At 38.9% G+C, this 21,615-nt stretch overlaps 2 protein-coding genes across 6 annotated transcripts in view; one reads left to right on the top strand and one right to left on the bottom strand.

Annotated features, from left to right (window-relative positions):
- CLDN10 (claudin 10) overlaps window positions 1–6,287 on the top strand; it is a 55,642-nt gene extending 49,355 nt beyond the window's left edge. For 2 of the 3 annotated variants that reach the window (XM_057366221.1, XM_057366220.1), the window contains exons 4-5: window positions 4,906–5,013; window positions 5,705–6,287. In XM_057366221.1, coding sequence (XP_057222204.1) covers window positions 4,906–5,013; window positions 5,705–5,819 — 223 coding nt within the window. In that variant the 3' untranslated portion in view covers window positions 5,820–6,287. The remainder of the gene's footprint in view (window positions 1–4,905; window positions 5,014–5,704) is intronic. The other variant, XM_057366222.1, reaches the window with a different exon arrangement.
- Window positions 6,288–7,133: 846 nt separating this feature from the next.
- The window catches only part of DZIP1 (DAZ interacting zinc finger protein 1), a 38,075-nt gene continuing 23,593 nt past the window's right edge, over window positions 7,134–21,615 (bottom strand). Inside the window, exons 13-20 of one of the 3 annotated variants that reach the window (XM_057366219.1) lie at window positions 17,346–17,488; window positions 16,860–17,055; window positions 14,304–14,433; window positions 14,066–14,116; window positions 13,047–13,249; window positions 12,572–12,702; window positions 9,063–9,234; window positions 7,134–8,343 (exon numbers count right to left, since the gene is read on the bottom strand). In XM_057366219.1, the coding sequence (XP_057222202.1) occupies window positions 8,261–8,343; window positions 9,063–9,234; window positions 12,572–12,702; window positions 13,047–13,249; window positions 14,066–14,116; window positions 14,304–14,433; window positions 16,860–17,055; window positions 17,346–17,488 (1,109 nt within the window). In that variant the 3' untranslated portion in view covers window positions 7,134–8,260. The remainder of the gene's footprint in view (window positions 8,344–9,062; window positions 9,235–12,571; window positions 12,703–13,046; window positions 13,250–14,065; window positions 14,117–14,303; window positions 14,434–16,859; window positions 17,056–17,345; window positions 17,489–21,615) is intronic. The other 2 variants (XM_057366217.1, XM_057366218.1) reach the window with 2 other exon arrangements.

The raw sequence follows: 21,615 nt of genomic DNA, 5'->3' as shown, positions 1-21,615 counted from the left end.
CATCCTGTGTCAGCCATCAGGATTTCCCTCCAGCCTTCTGCATTTGGAACTGGCACCTTGACTATGTCTGGGTGCAGGAGGAATCAAAGATCTGCTAAGGAGGAGATTCCCAGGAGATTTCGGGTTTGAATAATGTACCTAGCTGAGGATAGGTACACAGGGACACTCTAAACCCTGCCTTATTTATAAAAGAAACCTTAGGCTGGATTTTATTGGATTTTTTGTTCTGCTGTGATTATTTTCATTGCTAATTTAAAATGATTTCAAAGGAATTGCTTGATCCTTCATGATCAGACTCTTGGGGACAATATGGGATGCCTTGATGCTTGCAGCYAAGACATATTTAATTTTTCTTCAGGCACCTCTAACTGGGAAAAATCTGTGCTTCTTGCTGACATTGCTCCCACAGCTTCTCTTAGGAAATTATTTTGCTACTTTTAATTAAGAAAAGCCTAACTCTTTCAGTCTTTAAGGTTTTTGTCCCTTGCCGGCTCACATAATCATGACCTTGATAGATGGGGTCATTTATCCAAATTATCAGACTAACTTCCCATTTTCTCTTATAGAGAATTGTTTCCCTTCAACTTTYTTGTCTCTGAATGGGTTGTGCATAGTTTACATAGTCTCCCTTTGGATAGARTTAAATCTGTTCTTTATTTTCCAAGGGTCATAAGAATCAGAGAATCAAAATGCATTTCCCCTGGGTACTTGGACTGATTTGGTAGGAAGTTGTGAAGGTCTGCTCTTCTTGTAAGTTGATGTCCAGTCAGGTAACGAAGCTCCCACTGGTTTGCTTGGAAGTTTAGATCATGGTCTTAATGAGTGTAGCAACTAGAATATTTTGATTCTGTACTGATGTTGTACTTTAGTTCTTTCACTGAATTCTGCCTCCCTGGATTACGGAAAAAAAAACAAAACAAAACAACTTCTTTTAGCCTACTTGGTCAGTGTAGTTGAYGGTGGCTTTCAATTCTGCAGCTGAAGTTCCATGGTCCTCAGAGGTCAYCACCTCAAAGACTTTTCATAAATTTCCCACTCCCACCTGAGCTGCCAGTGATTTCTGGTGGGATGGATTCCACTCACTGGAGACAGTGGATATGCAGCCATGGGCTTCAGACAGTGGCTGCTTTGGTTCTTGCAGCCTAGAACTTTAAGAATACAGGAGTGTGTTTCCTGCAAGGTTTTCAGTGATTAAGAGGGAAGGGGGAAATAGTAAGTGCATGCATTTATTCTAAAAGAAGTCTATCTCCTTTTCCTCTTTTTCTGGAGGTATCTATGTTTATAAAAGGTTTTTTTTGTGTAACTTTTTTTTTTTTTTACACACTGGATTTTGGTGGAAGATTAGGGCTGTCTCCTTAAGTACTRAAAAGATCACAGAATCATAGAATGCCAGGTTGGAATAGACCTCAAGGAGCATCTGATCCAGTTTTTCCTGGCCATAGCACGGTCTAGACAAGATCGTCCAGCACCCTRTACAGGCAGATCTTAAAATTATCCACTGTTASGGAATCCACCRCTTCCCTGRGGAGGTTATTCCAATGGCTGACTGTTCTTACTGTGAAAATTGTCCTTATCCAATTGAAATCCTCACTGGTAACCTGTGCCCATTATCCCACACCTTTTCCATTTGGCTACTTGTAAAATGGAGTCTCCATCTTCTTTGTAGYCACTGTTAAATACAGAAACACAATRATAAGTTCTTCCCYAAGCCTTCCTTTCTCAAATTGAAGAAACTCAGTTCTCTTTTCCCACATGGCAGGCTTCCCAGTCCTCTGATCATCTTTGTGGCCCCTCTCTGGACCCTCTCCAGCTTGTCCACATCTTTTTTGCATAGCAGGGACCAAAACTGAGCTCAGTRTTCCAGGTGTGGCCTGACAAGCACTGAGTAGAGCRGGATAATGACTCCTTGATCTCTCTTGTGCAAACAATCCCAAGAACAAAGGCTGAACCCAATCTCTTCTTTTCCAGCTGGAGGCAACATCCAGGTACCCCATTCCTGCCCAAATCAATCCAATATAGCCTTGATTTCTTTTCTGTACAACTTCACAAGGGGAAGACAGTGCTTGGTCTCCTTAACTCCCTCAGCCTCTGGCCAACCAATTAGTGTTGTTAGATAAAATTATGGAAACTTGATCTGCCTTTACAGGTCAATAAAGGAGGTGCCTTGAAGGGGTTTTGGAMGTGCACTTCGTGTGCATTTCTTGCATGTTGACCATAATGGGATCCCAAGTGATGAGCTCTGATGTAGAGCTCTGCTYCCAAACAGAGAATCCCCTGTCCCTGTCAGACAAAAGACAAAAGTCTCTCCTTGAGTCATGTGAAAACTGTAGCACATGGTTGGAAATGTGAGCACAGGTAGAATTAAAACTTTACAAGTTTGACAGATTTTGAGGTGAAATGGGACTGGGTGCGGAGTTTTTCAGGGTGAAAGGATCTTTGGTTCCCAGCAGTTTAAGTTGGGGGTTGGGTCCGTAAGTCCCACACTGGTGTTAAGGAAAGGTTCTGAGGCAGAGTCAGTTTATTTCAGCTTGGGCTCGGTGTCTATAGGGAGGGAGCCCAAACAAAGAAATCCCTGGGCMTTTTKCCCMTCACAGTTTGTGCACCTGATCCTCATGTACCCTTGCTGTATCTTCTTGCCGGTGTCTCTTGATCCAGTGCTGAGTTATGGTCCGGGGTCTTCTAACACCTCACTGGATTCTTTTTCCACGTCCACGTGGGCAGACCATTAATTGTTCTTATCTTCCACCTTGGGCCAGCCTTGAGGCTTTCCAGGGTCTTAGCCTGGTTATTTTCAGATGAGGGTTTTCTCTGTTTATTCCCCTGCTTGGCCTTTCCTGCTAACAAATACAGTTCATTTGAAGTTCACCTACACTAAGTTTTGAGCAGGGCACACTTCATGCTGAGCTGTAAGCAAATTAGAATTAAACTTAAGCCTACACAATTAATTTCTAATATTCTGTAAATAAACTTAATTTAATCCCCAACAGCTGTACATGGAGAATATTTGGGGGAATTGAATCCTTTTTTCAGGATTTTTTTGGATGATAAATAAAAACTCTACTTCAATTATGTGAACAGAAAATTAAAAAGGAGCCTAGAGGTTGGAGCACTAGTGAGGTGATGAAGAGTCAGGTACAAATCCCAGGAGTTCTGCCTCTGAGCTCCARTGTTTCTATTGCTTTTTGGCACTAAGCCCCTGGGTCAGAAATTACTCAAGCCTGGGTGTCTGTAGCATCTAGCAAATATGTCATAAGTGTAGTTTTTTGTCCCTGTGTGACTTATTTATTTTTTTCCAAARTCTGTGCTTTGCCTCTGGTTGGGCTCTCAAGAAAACATGGAAAAGTGATTTTTTAATTCCTCAGCCAGTGCTCACCCTCTTGTGACCTATTATAGAAATCGCTATGCCGTTTTTGGGGTGTCTGGGCTCACAGGAAATTTCTGAGTGTTTCTGCAGTGCCATTTTGTAAAGATACAAGTTTTTCAGAACAGCTGGCAGGTATTTTCAKCTAGATAATTTGGTAAAGTGGAATYAGGGCCTGTGCACAGGGAAATGTTCAGAACTTGCTGAGCAGTGCAGCTACACAGTATTGCAGTTGCATAGAGGGGCTGTCAATCAGAGGCTTTCATTTGGCTGTGTCACCAGAGCTTACTATAAATCAATTTAGTAGCAATTGCTCAAACAGCACAGACACCTGGTTGGAAACTGTGCCTGAATGGGGGACAGGGGACTGTGTTTTCCATGCAGGATTCCAGAAGTCCGGAGGAGATAAAGGTTTCCTTAAGGGGAAACTGCAGCAGAGAAGGAATAAGAGACACAGTGTGTTCTAAAGGTGAGGAGTGGGAGAGTAGAGACTGCTGGGCTGCAGCCTAATGCAGGTCATCCTAAAAGCGCTTTAGGAGTGTAACTCAGGCAAAGAGCTGGGGAATGGAGCAGACAAGGGGCAGACATGGCTTGCTGCTCATCTTGAAGCTCCAGCACTGAGGGGAAACAAGAGAATCTCTTCCCAATGSCCTTCTTGTCCTTCATTTACTACTGTTGCTTTAAAATGTGGACTTAGGYTTGTAGGATGATGCTGCCTAAGCACCACCATCTCCTCTTGGAGCCAAATGGAGCACCTCCTGGCAGCAAACAGTTTGTGGGTGGCCCAGGCAGCAGAGGGGACCATCGCCTGTGGGCAGGAGCTTTGCCCACAGATGTGTGGGGGTGCAGTTTCTTCCAGATAGAATCCACCCACAGGGTCTAGAGAAGGGGGAAGGTGTTGGAACGTGCACCTGTGTGTGCATTTGTTTATGTCAGACACACCTGGCTATGTATATGCATRTATTGCACACGTGTGTGTGTATATTGTATATGCATATTATGCAAATGTACAAAACCCTGGTGTTTTGAGCAGGTTGGGGTGTGGATCACAAGGGAGGGAGTCAGATCCTGAGAGCCAGAAGGGAAACTTAAGGAGAGTTGTAGGAAGAATTCATAGTCTCTGGCTCAGCAAAAGCCCCAGTCCAGTTTGGTTTGGGACCCAACAGGAGCAAAACTGAAACGGAGGAGCTGCTGCTGTGAAGAGGCCAAAGAATGATGAAACCCCACAGGAAAGCAATCCAGGAGGAGATGCACAAGGCCAGGCCTTCCCCTAACCCCTGACCCTAAATCCTAAATCTAACYCTAGCTGTGCAGGGAGAGAAGCATTGCCCAAGTGTACTGTAGGGACAATTTGCCTCCTGAGTCAGAGGGAAATAATGACAACAACATGGGTGAATGGCACTGYTGCCCATTTTGTGGTGAATAATGTATGTGTCAATGGGAAGTTATTCAAGAAAAATATAATACTTAGTTATTTTATTCTGGAAATAGCCCTGTTAAATGCATGCTGTCTTTTGTTAAACACATTTATTGACTTCCTGTAGGTATGAATTAGGAGCAGCTTTGTTCATTGGATGGGCTGGAGCTTCACTCTGCATAATTGGTGGCATTATATTCTGCTTCTCAATAGCTGAAAACAGTAATTCTGCAAGGTAAAACACAAGTTGTATTTACTGAGCGAAATCAATACCTATGTACTTGTACTTGCTATATGTATGCAGTTTGATTACTGTTCCAAAACACTTTGTAATGAGATTCAGAAAAAGATTGTGTGGATAAAAGAAAATAAGGGGATTTAAGGACAATGCTGTGTCCATCATGAATGTAATTAAGAAAAGCTATTGACTCAGAACAAATACTTGTGATGTATATATTTCATAAATCACCGGCAGCTGGAAAACAGTGCATTCACTGATGCAGGGAAAGTGGTCAGGTCACTTTACAGGCATGAACAGACAAATTTCTTTGATGTCAAATCATCAGATYAAAAGTGAGCAGTGCCAGTGGGACCTCCAGCAGCTGAAGAGGGGTGATAATGAAGAGGAACAGCTGTAGGGAGTAACTATTCATATAGAATTTGCTACAATTTAAATTATTTCATGATTGGGCCCTAATTTACGAGCTGGGGACAAGRGAAAAGTTACCGAAAAGTGCATTGYGAAGACACATGCTGGAGTGGCAAAGTCAAACTAGAATGGGACCCCAGAGCAGGAATGTGCCCCCTCCCCTAAAATTTGTAGGGACATTGCCATACATTTCTTCTAGTTTTACTGTAATGCCTGGATGCAGAGATGTCTCCTGCTGGTGGGATGAGCTGTAAATGGTTGTTTTTTTTCTCTTCAGGAGGGGCTATGCCTACAATGGAGCCACATCTGTGATGTCTTCTCGTACAAAGGTCCACAACAGCGTCCCTGACAAAACCCCACCCAAGCACTTTGACAAGAACGCTTATGTTTAGTTGCACTCTTGGAAGACTCAGAGCGTTTTAAACATTATTTTGTACGTTTCATTCAGTGATTCTCCTCATCCCAACCCCAATGTACTTACCACTAAGACAATGACTTTTAAAAATATTAACTTGCAGCTTTTTACATATTGATGTAAATTTTATTATATATTTTAAGATTGATGTTGGTACTGTAAAGTTTATACCTGGAAATCATGAGCTGATGTTGCATTCTTGAAAAAAAAAATAAATGAGGTATTTACTAATTCGGTTYGTCATGTCAGCTGCTTATGGGAATGGCATCACACATTGGCATACTGCCGGAATTTCTGACATGGGTTCAGTGCTGGAAAGAAAAGTCAATTGGAATAAGAAAGGGAGTAAGAAGAGACTGGGTGAAAATAAGTGAGTAATTTGGGGAAGCAGGAGCAGGTACTGGTAGCAGTCGGAGCCAATTGTTAACAAAACCATCAGGTGGGTCTTGCACAGCCTCAGCAGAGCGTGTGCCCAAGATGATGGCACACTCTGCTGGTGACAGGGCTGGAATTGTTTTCCTTCCCTCCCGCTGGGCGGGGAGCTGTGACACCTTCGGCTCAAAGCATCTCAAAGCCGCTGACTTGAAAAAGGGAAGGAAAAAACTCAGGCAATTCCAGCTGGGGGGCTCTGCCAAAGATACTCCTGAAGGGCTGACCAAATAAAAGCAGGCAAAACCAAACAGCACAATTTTAAATAATCCCGACTAAATTACAACAGTCGAAAAATTCAGCTACTATTTTTTTTTTTGTCTGTCCATAACTGTGGTGACTTTTGAGGGAATATTTGTACAATAAATACCCCAATAAATGAGAACAGAGATTGCAAATAACCACAAAACGCTTTCTAAACTGAGTCCCTGAAATCAGACACAAACTCGGGTTTGTCATGAAGTTTGACCTGATGGACCTTGGGGGTTTCAATAAAAATTGGTTATTTTGGGACAATGGTGTAAATACAAGGAAATAATAAACCTATTTAATAATGGCACAGTATTATAGAAAAGGTTTTGTACCTGACACTATCTCAATTACATCAAAACTACAAAGTCACTCAAGATTCTTTTTGTTTTACATTATTTTTGTACTTCATTAAAGTAAAAAAAATTAGAAAACTGTGTGTTTTCAGGAAGGCAGCCAATATGGACAAACCAGAAATACCAAGTACGTCTGCAATGGCAGGTCAGTGCTTTCCTTACTGTGGCTTGRTATTTTAACTTTTTTTTCCAACTGTTGTGCTTTTATACTAACAAAGACTCAACCCCAATACAAAAATACCCCAACAAACCAACTTCCCCTTATAGGAAATATTTCATGATGATTAGTTTTAGACCTGAGGCATTTTTCTTTTCATTTGGTGTTTATTGTAAACCATGGTAGAAACGTAACAGTTTAATTCATGGACATATTTTCTTTAAAATGTTCACAATTTTATATAAAGTTCATGATAAAATACAAGAAAATGTGCATTAAAAATTGTATAAAGTAATACTCTGCAGAATATTCTGTTCATTGGTTAACAGGCTTTCCTGCAAGACCAGTTTCAATCTTTAATGTAAACATTAGAGGCAAAATCTTCACCTCAGTGAAATGAAAGACTTTCACCACTGAACTCATGAGTGTGCTGGTTTTGGCYGGGGTAGAGGGAATTTTCTTCACYGTGGTTGRTATGGGGCTGTGTCTTGGATTTGTGCTGGACACAGAGTTGGTAACTCAGGGATGTTTTTGTTATTGCTGAGCAGGACTCGCACAGAGCCTTTTCTGTTTTTCATACCACCACAYTGGAAAGGAAATTGGGGGTGCATRGGAGGTTGGGAGGGGACACAGGTGGGACAGGTGACCCGAGCTGACCAAAGGGATATTCCAGACCATAGGACATCATGCTCAGTATATACAGTGGGGGAAGAAGGAGGAAGGGAGAGATATTGGGAGTGAAGGCGTTTGTCTTCTCAAGTCCCCATTACCTGTGATGGGGCCCTGCTCTCCTGGGATGACTGAACACTGCCCTTGGGAAGCAGTGAATTCATTCCTTGGTTTGTTTTGCTTGTGTGTGTGGCTTCTGCCTACCCTATTAAACTGCCTTTACTTCAACCCAYGAGCTTTCTCACTTTTACTCTTTCAAGTCTCTCCCCCAGTTTCACTGGTGARGGAGTGAATGAGTGGCTTCGTGGGGCTTGGTTGGGGTTAAACCAGGACAAAGAGAAAGAAGAATTACTTTGTTTCCAAACAGATATGGTCAGTAAGGCATATTTCAATACTCTTTTTCAGAGTCAGACTGAAAGACACAAGAGCTCTGTAAACAGTATTCCTTGTTATTTCAGGACCAATGAGAAAAATTGCTGGGAAGCACTTGATGTTTTCATCTGCATATTGAGCCCCTGCAGAACCCAAAAGCAGGGCCTCCCATCAGGAATGGAACAATTATATATCTGAAGAATCACTCCARTCTGTTACAGTGACTAGGCTGCTTTTTAACGTGCTTGTGTTATCAGCTTCATGAAGGCCTGTTGAAAAAAACAGACAAAATATTTAATAGTAATACCCTTTTGGGCATATTTTTACTTTGTATTTGTCTATGAGATAAAATATGTTTGCCTACATGCTATGTAAGCMAACACCTGTGGACTTCAGGAAGTCCCAAATTTCAACCGGTGAGGAAATAACAAGTGTTGATATTATGAAGGTTGTTTCTCTCACAGAATACAAAGCAGTCAGTGTCAACATTGCTTTCCCTTCAAAAATAACCAGAACTGGCACAGCTTTAACCTTCACATATATCAAAATGTTAGGGTTAGAAACTACTATATAAATTATATGTAATATTGAGGCTTTTACTTTATTATTTTACAAATATTGATCTCACCTGGTAAGTCAGTTAGATATCTTAAACAAACCTGAAATGTTATTATTCTCAAGACAAAGCAATTTCCCTTCTCCCTCAAATTTGGGAAGGTAAAAAAATCCTGGATGATTAATTTTTAAGATGAGGCTGAAGTCTGACAATACTATGTTTTAAAATCTCAAGTTGAGAATTCTGTATATTTATGTGTGTGTATTGTTTATGTATCACTAAGTATCATGAAAATATTATATTTATATGGCAAAAAAACAGAGTTTTTCTTACTTGTTCTTTTCTTACAAAACTCCATCTATTGAATTACAATGTGTAATACACTGTACTTAATCCTCCTCTAGGTGGGTCAGTCACTTATGAAYATGTTACCTTCTTCTTTTGGTGCACTTTTCTTGGGAAGACCCCATGCATGTACCACAGATGCAGCAATGGGCTCATTTTTCTGAACTGTCAACGCYTTCTGAACTCTATCATTCTTGATGGATAAAATATCTTCCTCTACTGATGATATATCCCAGTCATCTTCATCAGCTTCTGTGAGCTAACAGGGACAAGAAAAAAACATGTATTTTCCTCCGTTCAAGTTGTGCTGAGATCTTACCTAAACTCAATAATGTGAACTGCTAAAGGAAAATGCACTGGCACATGGCCTTTATGACATCTATCACCACAGTTTTAAAATCCACATTAATTCAATTACCTAAATCATATTTATTCACTGTTATAGTTCTGAAACAGAAGGAGGTTAGGTTTTTTCCTAAGGTCAGGAACTGCACACATTGAAAGTTCTGCCAGTTCTGTATCTGGCATAAACCTTTGTTTTCAGATATTACATTCCAGCCTTTAAAAAGGATTATCTTTTCTGAGATATTCCAGTGAGATGGAAGTCCTCTAAGCATTAAAATGTRTATTACTTATATGAAAATAAAGAGATAACATGCAAGGTAGCAGTTTACTAGCATTCTGTAGTCAAACCAGGAAAAAATATTGGAGTAAAGGCCTTTTCAATTTAAAACTAATTTATTTAAAGAGAAAATTAAATAATGAAAATTTTAAAAACCACATGGGGCTCAAACTTTAAATATACATTCCCCTCAAGACTCAAGTGTCAGCATGTACAAGCATATTTTAATGAAGTGGTGGATTTRTATATTAAATTCACAAAATGAGAGTCAATTCAAACAGATGAACCTGAAGGCAATGAGTCCATGGTTCTTCTTACAACATCTGCCTGAGAACTTCATTCATCTTTAGAAAGAAGAGCTACAGCATTACCCTATTTGTCAATCAGATGTAGTTTGACTTATTTTTCTATTTTTAGAGAGCTTAACTGTGGAAAGCTAATGATGGTTTCTCACACAGCTAAAACCTGATTTCACTGGAGTCTCCCAATACTACAGTAAGGACTGAGATGGTGCTTCCATTGCACAGAAGGAAGGTTCAGATGCTATTAGAAAACAATGTAAGGTATGTACAAGCTAGAGAAAAATCAACAAATATGAACGTGTTGTATGTCTCGAAAGAAGGAAAGAGACTGCAGTAATGCTTTACCTTGCAACATAATTCCGTTTTAACACTGCAAACTGTTTTTCAAAAACTGACAGATCTGCTCAGTGTGCTGTGTTATTAACATACCAGGATTCAACATTGTGCTTTTTCAAATTATCTGCATTTGGAGGGTGTGGTAATGGGAAAGTTGGAGTTATATATATTGAGAAATGCTGGAGGAAGAGTTTCCTCAAACATTCACAAAGGCCCAAATGATTTTTAAAGTAAAAAATAGAAATAAACGTGTTAGCTTCAAATAGAATTCAGTTTTGATCGAGTGTAAATAATACACAGCAGCAATCAAAACTGCTGAACAGTTTAATTAACTCAAAGACTTATATAAAKATGTCTACATTAAAACATATAAATATGGGAATCAGTATATGCATAAAACTATCAAAGTATACAAGATGTTGTATTATTCTGTAAAGATTCCAGAAACAAAGTAGCAATGCCTGTCCTGCTTTCATAAACTTACTCGGAACTCATGATGTCCATACAGAATACATCGACACAATGTATTCTAAATGAATTATAGAAACAATATTTTTCATACAATGATGGAAAGGTTTGGGTTGGAAGGGACCTCGAAGATCATCCAGTTGAACTCCCCCACCAGGGGAAAGGGCAGGGACACCTTCCACTAGATCAGGTTGGTCAAAGCCCCCTCCMACCTGGCCTTGAACACTGCCAGGGATGGAGCATCCACAGTTTCTTTCAATAACTTGTTCCTTTGCCCCATCATCCTCACAGTAAAGAATTTCTTCCTAATATCTGCTCTAAACCTACTGTCTTTTCATTATATTCTAACTTTCTGTCCTGAAGGATCTGTTCCATGATCTTTCTGGGCACAGAAGTGAGATCAACAGGTCAGTAGTTCCCAGGGTCCTCTTTCTTACTTYTTTTAAAAAATGGGTTTATTTTCCTCATTGGGTCCCATGGACTTATCTAAGTTCAGGCTTCTCTGGGGCTCTCAAACTTCACCTTCTGCCACAACAGGAGAGAGATTTCATTCCCCCAATATTTACCTTAAGGTTCAGGGGCTGAAAAGATGTGGGAAAAGAGGTTATTAGTGAAAACCATGGTATTTTTAAAGCATAGATTTTAAGGCGTATTTTGGTACAGGACTTTGCTCTTGAAGCCCAATTCCTGAAGGCAACGGCCTACCATCTAAAGAGCTTTACAAAATCCAGCCAATTTAACKGTGAACATTTTACAGTCCTGTAAAATCTGACATTACAAAGAATTTGAAGTAACACTGTATAGAAAGTTGGACTACAACAGTCATGTCTGAGATGATAATTTTGGTGCAATTTACAGCTCCCACACAGTCACTGCACAWTTTAGGTGTCATCAATGGCAAAAGGACACAGGCTAAATGTGATTATGCTACCCTCATGCCAAAGTTGATTAAGACAATCCCCCCATTCTAGAAACTGAAATAGAAATGTCACTGTTTCTGGGGAAGTGATGAATTTCAGATTTAATTCACAATCAGGAAGTCCTAAGGTATCAGTTTTATTATGGATAACAGGATTCTTAGTAATTATTATTTGCTAATTTAGTGAAAAAATATTGTATTGAATGCTAGAACTAGTACATGTTTATCCACTTCAATCTAATAACAACTACTCAAACTGAAATAAAATCACTATTTGCTGTTGACTCCTCATTTAGAGTAACTTTTTTTCCTTTTAAAAATTGTTCAGGCAAAGACTCTAATTTGCAGCAAAATGCTTTACCAATTATAGAAATCTAAACTGAGGAGAAGACTAGGACTTTAGGAGGCTGAGGGCTAAAGAATACATTGTGTTAGCATGCTTCTGGTGAACAYAGACCATACTCAATGGACAGCAATAGATTTGGTGTAGTCTGAAGAGCAGTACATAATTGTAGACTGATGCAGAACAAAGACCAATGGAATTTGTCCTCTCATTATGATGTATTTAAGAGATCCATATAAGATAAAGCTCTAGAAATAATGTTTTAAAATATTAGATGAGCAAATTCATTTTTTCCTCCATCAAAACAGAACAATAGGAAAGCAAGTAAAGAAGGGCTTTCTATGCTGCTAGATTAGAAGATAAGAATGATAACAGTTGTGCCAAATTTTGGGCTGTAGAGATCCAAACCAATCAAGGTATAAGCTAAATAAGCAGAGTGGATGAAATCACCTGCCACTGCTCCCTCCCTAGCACCTTTCTATACACCCGTCTTGGAGAATTAAGTTCTTCGCTGCATCAAGATGATTTCAGCATGAAAAAAAAGAAAAGTAACATACATATATTTTGATTATTTAACGTAATAATGCTGCATATTAAAAGTAATACCTTTGGTTCTTTCACCTCTTCTTTCTTAATAAATGCCTGTGCAACATTAATTCCTCCAGCTGGTTTGTTCTTATTTCCATGGTTAGAAAGACTCTCTCCAACTTTTTTGCTCAGTTTTTGAATAATTGTTCCTAAAATTCAGAAAAMAATTAAATTGACAGTTTCCATTCACAATGAGGGACTTACTGTAAACTGTCTAGAAATCTTCCCCAGAGTAAAAACAAGTAAAAGAAGTCTGTCTGAGACAAAGATTGTCTCTTTTCCTGCATTTATATAAAAGTGAATGACACACATCTCTAAGTAGTAAATCAATAGAAACTCATTGGCAAAAACACAACGTGTACACCTATATACATATATATGCCCTCAAGACTAGGTAGTCTGCCTTCACTGTTTTCCAACACAGAAATAYTACCATGAAATGCAAAATCATGCACAGCTGTTACAACATCCATATACAAACAGAACGAAAAACCTTTAGAAGTTTTGGCAGGGGTTCCAGTTTCTTCAGTTTCATTTCCTTCCATCCCATCCACACTGCTTTTGCTAGAAGGCTTCTGAAAAGCATGAACTATGCTGCTTGATGGTTTTGATTGCTTTTGCAATATCTCTGGTGTTGCATAAGGTTGTTTAACATCCTCTTCATCGGCTTCTTCCTCTGAACTGAACGGTGGTGTTCTAAGCAAAACCACATACAACATGAGCACTTAATGGGTTTCAGTGACTGCATCACCACACACAAGTTCAAGCTTACTTGTATTTCCCTTCCAGTAATGTGTATTTTTCTCAGTGAAAAAAAAAACAAAACAGAATCTCCCCTAAATTCTAACTGATTTTTTTAAAAGAAATCATGCTGCTAATTAAACTCAGAAAATTATCCGAAAATGATCTCTTATCCACACATGACTGTTTCCATTCAAGCAACCATCTTTACAAAATAAGAGACCAATATAAAACAAATCTTGTTAAGCAAACACAGATAGGCTTTCATGGATCAGCAGGTAAAAAAAATTTCAGGGTCACGGAATCTGTTGTCAGAAAGTCTGTTGTGACATTAGTTAGATGAAAATAATGTGGGAATTTTTGAGTGAATTTTTTTGTGGGAATTTTTGAAATTGTAAAGTAACATACCTGATGTGAATGGAATATGGAATATTGTATTTCATTTTGGTTGCAGTATGAAAATACCAATAAACTGAAAAAAATAGGTTACCAAAGTATCTAAATGCTTTGAACACAGTCAGCAAAAGCAGCTAAGAATATAAGAAAATTATTACTGATCTTATTGAATCTCTCTCTTTCTTGATCACAACAAGCTAACCTTCAGGAATTATAGTAACACACTCWGTTGGAGTAATACTTTAAACCAAAATATGAAATATGCAGCCCAGACAGTGTTCATGATTTTATCTTAATAACAGCTTTCMTGTGGCAAACATGAACATTCAGTCACCAAAAATGTCTTCTTCAAAAAGACAAGGGAACAAAACATACGAGAGGCTAGGGGTCTTCCTAGAAACTCCACTTCCAAGAATCCTCCTGGGCCTAAAAATAATGAGACAAATTATTTCAAGACTGACAGTAAACTACCCAAGCATAAAGTTTATATAGAAATTATGTGAATTCTTTCCTCAATTCTTACAACTGAGGAAATATTCACATCAGCCACAAAACCCAAAACCCACAGGACTCTTATCTGAGGTATGAGTGTTTTTAGAATGGCATCTCTTACTTTGGTGTAGATGTATACTCAGGGATGACTGGTCTTTGTCCAGGTGGATGGAAAGCTGATGGAGCCCACCTCGCTGGTTTTTGTGGCGTGGCAAATGAGGACATTCCCAATGGAYTGAACTTGTGTTTTTCTACAAGAAAAGTCATCTATGTCATTCTTACACAATGTTTGGTATATTTAAAATTTAATTTCTACAATTAAAGTTGTCTCTGCTGAGACAACTCTTAAACTATAGTTTAAGAAAAGAAGAAGAAAAATARTAATTATTTTCTTCCAAGCAGTTCAGAGTTACCATGTGTTGTATTAAAAAGTGTAGCAATTTTGCAGAAAACATACCCCCTTGCTTTCCAGCTGGTCCTCAGAGATCAGACACCTTTCAGAATCAAATCCCTGACTATGCCRAGTGTTTTGACCCAGGAAATCAAGCCTGTGATTGCAATTGTATTGTCAATGCTATAAACACCAACCCTGCAGTTAATGTTTACATATATATGAAATGTCTGTATATATGCATGTATAATGTGTGTGCACATWTATATTTATTTATGGCAATCCCAAAGAACCTTGTATGTTACATTTAACAGATGGGCTCTTTAGAATGGGACGGGACCTCTGGCTAACAGACTGTTCATGCAGCCGGAGTGGGGTCTGTAGTAACACTTTGGCAACAYGGCAATACAGTAACAGGTGGAGAAGACCCCACAGAGGTTAAGTGTGAAACAGAGAATGGGAAGAACGGTTTCATAACTCAGGCTTAGACATTCCTGCATCCAAGGRCCCAAAGGACATTTAATTCCTCAGAGCCTGATGGATTAAAGGAGCTGCTTCTGACACTGTGGAAAAATTAGAGCATGGGCACGCTTTGTGCAGTCAAAAAGAACTACAACAGTTAATGGGAACTTTATGATATTGGCGTAAACATCCCTGGTTTGTCTATAATTGCCCATCCCTTATACAATTTTCTCAGAAAGGGAAAATCATAGGAGTGGACTGAGCAACACATGAAGCAGTTCCAACAGCTTGGTCCCACATTCCCCCAGTGCAGCGGAATGGGGTTCTGTTGAGAACATGGCACCTGCTCCAACCTGGCCCAGACAGACCAAAGAGACTCAGCATGACTGCATTTAAAGAGACAGAACAGAGATATACTGAGYTGGAAAAGGGACTTTAATCATTCGTCCAAACAGTTAAACAAGTTGAGCCACCAAGGGATAACCTGTCTGAACAAATCCTGATGAAATTTGTATTGTTTTCCCTTTCTAGTAATGATACTGGGAATGATGCCAGCACACCTTCACTGAAGATCCAAAGACTGCTTAGCCCTCTTGTAGGAGAAATTATTGCCAGAATGAACCAAATTTAGTTCATACATCACCAAGCTCAACCTCCAGGGTGGAGACCCTCTCTTCTTCTGTCTAGGCTAATCAATACAGCAACTGTAGCATATTCTGCACCACATGCAATTCTCGCTTGTGAAACTTACTGTTTCACAGCAGCAAATATAAGGGAAGGAGATGAGGGTATTTTGTCCATTGAAATTAGAAAGGTAACTTCAATACCACTGAATTTGAAAGGGAATTTCAATCCTGGTGGCACCTAATCAATTTTACTTACAACCTCATGAAGAACACAGTAAGAAGTAAGAAGGGCAGCATCAGTGGTTAGAACCYCTCTTCAGATGGTCCCCACAGCTAAAGAAATCTTCAATAAACTACTTCCCCCTGTTGTTCCTATGTTAATCTTGATGCTACTATGTTCTGCTTTCATCACAGACATGTATGTAAAAATCTGGATAATGATCTGTCAGAAACACATATGGTCTGGGTGTGATATRATGGAAGGTGTGGGGAAGAGGCTCTGCCCTACAGAGACCCCCCAAAAATCCATTATATACAGGTGTGAGAGGGACACCAAACTGAAGGTGTGACTACAGTCACAGGGTGGATAATGTAGGAATGTGGCGTGCAGCAATGAGATACAGGATGAAGGTAATTCTATGAGCTGTGCCATGAGATGTAGCTAAGGGATTATGTGGCCATGATGGCATGCTGAGGGGACAGGATGATATCAGGTGAAGGCTGGATGATCCTTATTGCTGCAGTGAGCCTGGGGGAAGAGGGGTTGATACAAAGGTGTCATGCTGGCAAATCTGTGATCACAAAATGAGACCAGRCCCAGAGTGTAACTCACACTATTGGTGCACCTGGGAACATGACCAGCTGTACACTGCTGAATTGGCTAAAATCAGAAATTAAGCYCAGCTGTACCCAGCCCTTCAGATCTGTGAGGATCAGCTGGAAAGCAAGGGTGTTTAATTTCTGCCAAAGTGCAACACTTCCAACACAACACCATGTATCTTGCCAATACAGGAGCTAAGATATTTACAGTTAAACATCATGTCAAGAACCCTTTAAACAATGTTTAGTTGTCCATAATTATACAGAATATTTATGTAGAAAATAGGAAAGCAGCTATACAGAAATGCTGTTAAATAAAACCTGAAATAGAAGTTAAAAAATGTAAGACAAYGAAATAAAACCCAAAATGCACTGTAACCTTCACCAGGAAGATGAAGAGACGAAACAGATCTRCTAGAAGGTGATGATTTCTCTTCAACCCGAAAGCTAACTTGACGTTTAAGATTCTCTCGAATTCCATGGATGGAGGGCTCTTGCTTATGTTTGCATTCTCTGGCATATCCAAGAGCTCGCAAAATTTTATTTAAACGATCACTTGATATTCCACGAACACCCTAAGGAAACAAATGGTATTATAAACACTCTTTTAGAMTTCAGATATCACAAAGCTTGTAGAAAAATCACCGAAGTTGGTAACACTGTTCACAAGGGTAGCCATATTCTCCACAGTTGTAGTTTGATGGCCATCCTCTCAGGTTAGTGGTTCAGGAATTACACTTATTTAAAACACGGAAACTTAGCTTTGGATTTTATAGGTTGAAAACTGTAGTACAGGAGTGAAAGAGAATATAAAAAAAGTGGGACAAAGATTACTCTTCTTTTAAATAATTCAATATCATCTTACTGCTTTAACTCCCAAGGATTCCAGCTTCTCCTCCAGGGCTTGCTCCAAAACAACTCGCAATTCTTTAGTTAAAGAWGGATCAGACTTCAGAGCATTTATTAAGTGGTTACTTCTACCTAGCTTGTGATCACATCTGTCAGTTTCTGAAATAAGAAAAAATACTTTTAGAGGTATTTTAAAAGTCCACAGTGCATGAGACAATTAAAAACTGCACTGAAACATGCATTCTTTAGAAACAGCATAGACATACACGTGCACTTTTTATCTACATGAAGTTGTGTGATTTTCAAAATCTTGGCTAGCTTACAAAACCTAGCTCACTTGGAATCTGTACCTCAGCACCTTGTGATCACCATCACAAGTATCTTTTATTGTTCTTGTAACAGAATCGCTGTAAAGATGCGTTGCTGAATATTTAGCAACAAATTTTAGCATTGTACTCAAAAACTTCGTATAAACTACCTTCCGATCTTAAATTCTCTAAAAGTGGTATTTCAAACAAAAGCTGATTTCTAGTAGGAATCAGAAGAATTCTACAAAGTTTTTCTCAAGAAAAGCTTCAAGCAACATGATGTTCTCTGATAAAAATCATCTACTGAAATAAAATCTTTGCAAAGTTTTAACATTTTCAAATGTCTTGGTAAAGACAAAATCTTATTTGGGGCACACTGTTTCACAGAAAATATATGATGGATAATAGTTATCTTCAAAAATCTTTCAAGGACAAAGTTCAATGCCAYATTTTCTTCTATGCAAGTCTGTGACATCACACATAGTTAAAAGCAGACAGAGGTTCCTATCTCTTTCCCTTACTGCAACTGTCAATAATGACTGTAATGTCAATAAAGAACTCTTATGCAAGAAATAAAGAATCATCTAGACAGATTCTTCCATCTAAAATGAAGACTGACTGATTTAAGTTAGGCCAAAGTATTATAGGATCATACACAGGAAGAAAGAAGCAAAACACACCCATTTGGAACCCACTGTCTATTGCTTCTGGCAAGACAAAATTTTACTGAATGCCACTTAAGTAAACGAAGTGATAACCTGTGGAACCATGATGGCTGCTTCTTCTGGCAGTGGTCAGCAAAGCTGGCAAAGGGTATAAAACATCCCAGGAAAGTATGCTGTAAACCACAATCCCAACTCCCCTGAAATAACAGGTACATCTTGGGCAGGAGTAAATCTCTTCCCAGTATGCCTTATAGGGCAGCAGTCATCGGCCAGCCAACAGACAAGGACATGAACGATGGAATAATTCCATATTGTGCCTTTAAAATATTTTATTTTGAAATGAATGTACCACTTTTCCTATTTTTAAACAATGAGAGCTTATTAGAAAGCAGCTCCATTTCTTTCCATTTTTCTTTAGGGGAAAGACAAGCACAGTAAAGAGGACACAAAAAAAGCCTCAAAATGCACAAGTGGTATTTTAGGCAGTTTTGAAGAACTGGCTTCTGACGGGGTCCTGGAAAGAACTACATGTAAAGAAAACTGACAGAATCCAGCTGCCATACTAAAAGATTTGTGCTGAAGAGGAAATAATCAGGCTGAAACCTCATCTGGTTTTGGGAACCGTGTGGACAACTCAGTCTCTGACAGAGATGAGATTAAAACTGATTTGCCTGGAGATCTGAGTCCTAGAAGAGGCAAACAAATGCTCTTGAAGAAACACAGGGCTACCTGACTATCCCCAGTCAGGATGAGATGGCATTATGCAATACAAAATCCTCCCAGAAAGCCAGACATGAGACATTTTAAAGTGGAAAGGCTCCCAGGAGCCTTCTGAAAATCCTGTCTCTTTCCAATGTTAATCCTTACAATAAAAAAAAGATAAATCTAAATTCATTTTAAAATTCCTAATTACTACATACTAATAAGGGTAACAAGACTATCCAGCGTTATCCTAATTAATGAGGATATTAATTCTTGCTAATTAACTCAAGCCAAATCCTCTTTGCCAGAGCAATTATTTAAGGAACTGGTTTTTTATTCATTCCTAAATACTAGATTAAACAACCCTGGAGACAAGGCACCTTACGTCTGGTGCACTGTCTCAGTTCCTACATAATCCTAGAAAATAATGTTCTGAGTCAAGAATTTTCACACTCTCCCTTACAAATGACTGCCATCAAACCAAAAAAATCTTGGTCTATCTTTTCAGACTGCATTCTTTCTTTTTCTCTTCTGCCCTTCAGGCCATGCCTTTAGGCACATCAGAAGAATCAAAGACAATCCATCAAGAGAGAAGATGGCAAGCAAGAGAAATAGCAGAAGGAACGGCAAAAATGCAAGAAGTCTTTACTTCAGATCGTTCAGAGTCACTGGATTTTCCCTGGGGAAACCTCCAACACAGAGATGTATTCAAACAACAATTTTGTTTTCAAAACAGTATCATTCTTTCGAGATTTAAACTCACTGACTGCAAGGTTCAAGACTAATCTTGATATTCGCACATAGAACAGATTTTTATGTTATTCAGGTATTTGGTGTTTGATCTAAGGTACCATTAGCTGCCTTCAGGAGAAGAACACCATGCAGGCTGAAGCAGTGCTTTCCATTCTGTCAGTGTAAAAGTGGCCTTTTCAGGCCACTCCTCAGATGAGGCACAACAGCTGCCARTGCTGGGCTGTGTAACTTTACTCTGAATTGCACAACCCTGGCTGGAGCTGTGGTTGATTATGGGTAGGTGCAACTCAGGTTACTTGTAAAAGTATCTGTGATGCATTTATGAAAGYTGGCAGCTCCAACCTCCACCACCAACTTCCTTCTACCTGAACTCTTCATCCTCTCATGCAGAGTTTAAAAAGGAAGTAAGCACATATTGYAATAGTGTCAGCACCAAAAATTTCCTAGTGAGGGGCCTTTCCCCATCAAGCATTTTTGTTCTGCTTAGTTCAAGTACCTTTAGACATATGGAATGTGCCTGCTTTAAAGAAATTAGCCACATTTTCATAAAAACATTGAACTTGCACAAGGAAATCATAACATTTACAAGCGCCAGTAGGAAACAGGAGATTGACACAATGTTCCCACTCAAATCACACAAACATACTGAAATACAATGAAAAATACTGTTGGTATCAAGTAAAATAATTTGTTTTCAAGAAGCACATGCCAGTATATTTTGAGCTGAATCAAGCATTACCTTTTTCCTCTTCTGAAAGCTCCTCTATGGGCTCCAGCATATGCACCAAGGGTGCCTGCTCTAATAATGAGGAAGAATAGGAACACCAGACAAAAAGGACAGAAGAAGGTCAAGGTCCAGAGAGGGAAAGTCAGGAAAAAACCCACCACACCGATGTCAACTTTTTGATTGCTGACAACTTGCTTAACAATCACAAACCCACTGCAACCTTACCCTTAACTGTGTACATTTTTGTAGAGGAGACCCTAATACAATAGTCACTTCAGGTGTGATTCTGCTGTCCAAACATAGGTGTGTGGTGTCATCACAGATACATCATCAGAGCTTCAAGCCATCAGTGCAAGGTTGACTGATACGTCACAGAAGTTCTGGAATGGCACCAGGTAGGYCAGGTGGGATATTTTTAGACTACAATGACAAGGCCACCCAGGATTATATCAATCAATATTGTTGTTCATTTCTCATAAGAAGTACTTTGTAAAAACTTACTTTTAAATATTATGTGTAATCTGATACTAGAAGGTTAAAAAAGACAAGTGAAATGGACACAGTAAACCTCAAAAATATATGGAAAAATGTATTAACTCACTATTCCAGAGAATTATTACATACTGAGTCCATATGTGCAAGACAGAGATTTTATATATATATATAATATATAATAATTGCCAATAAAACCATAATAAAACATCTTCAATCACTCCAATTGAGTAAAATTAGTATTATCATGTGCTTTAAAGAATTCTTGAAATGTATCCTCTGCTGAAAACAGCTTCCTAAACACATTGAATTCATCACTCTATAGGCTGTCAGGTACAATTTGCTTCACAAAAATGAAGCCAGAATACAGTTGATTTACAACTTTATAGACTCCAGATATAAGACATGCTTGAAAATTATTAGAGGTAGACCAATAAATATTCAGGTTTTTAAAATGTTAATATTCACCTTCTACAAATTAATTGCTAGAAATGAAAACTACAACTTGAGTGTGTACAATAAAAATAGGGTATACAATAAAAATAGATATGCAAACTGTACTTTCAGCATTCAACTACAGGCTTTATAAGAGAAAACAATTTATTGGTCAATATTTTGGGCCTACATGCATTTGCCTCA

The sequence above is a fragment of the Malurus melanocephalus genome, unplaced genomic scaffold (genome assembly GCF_030028575.1).
Source record: "Malurus melanocephalus ecotype Western Australia unplaced genomic scaffold, MMel_1.1 scaffold_61, whole genome shotgun sequence".
NCBI lineage: Eukaryota > Metazoa > Chordata > Aves > Passeriformes > Maluridae > Malurus > Malurus melanocephalus.
This window is presented reverse-complemented; position numbering and strand designations above follow the sequence as displayed.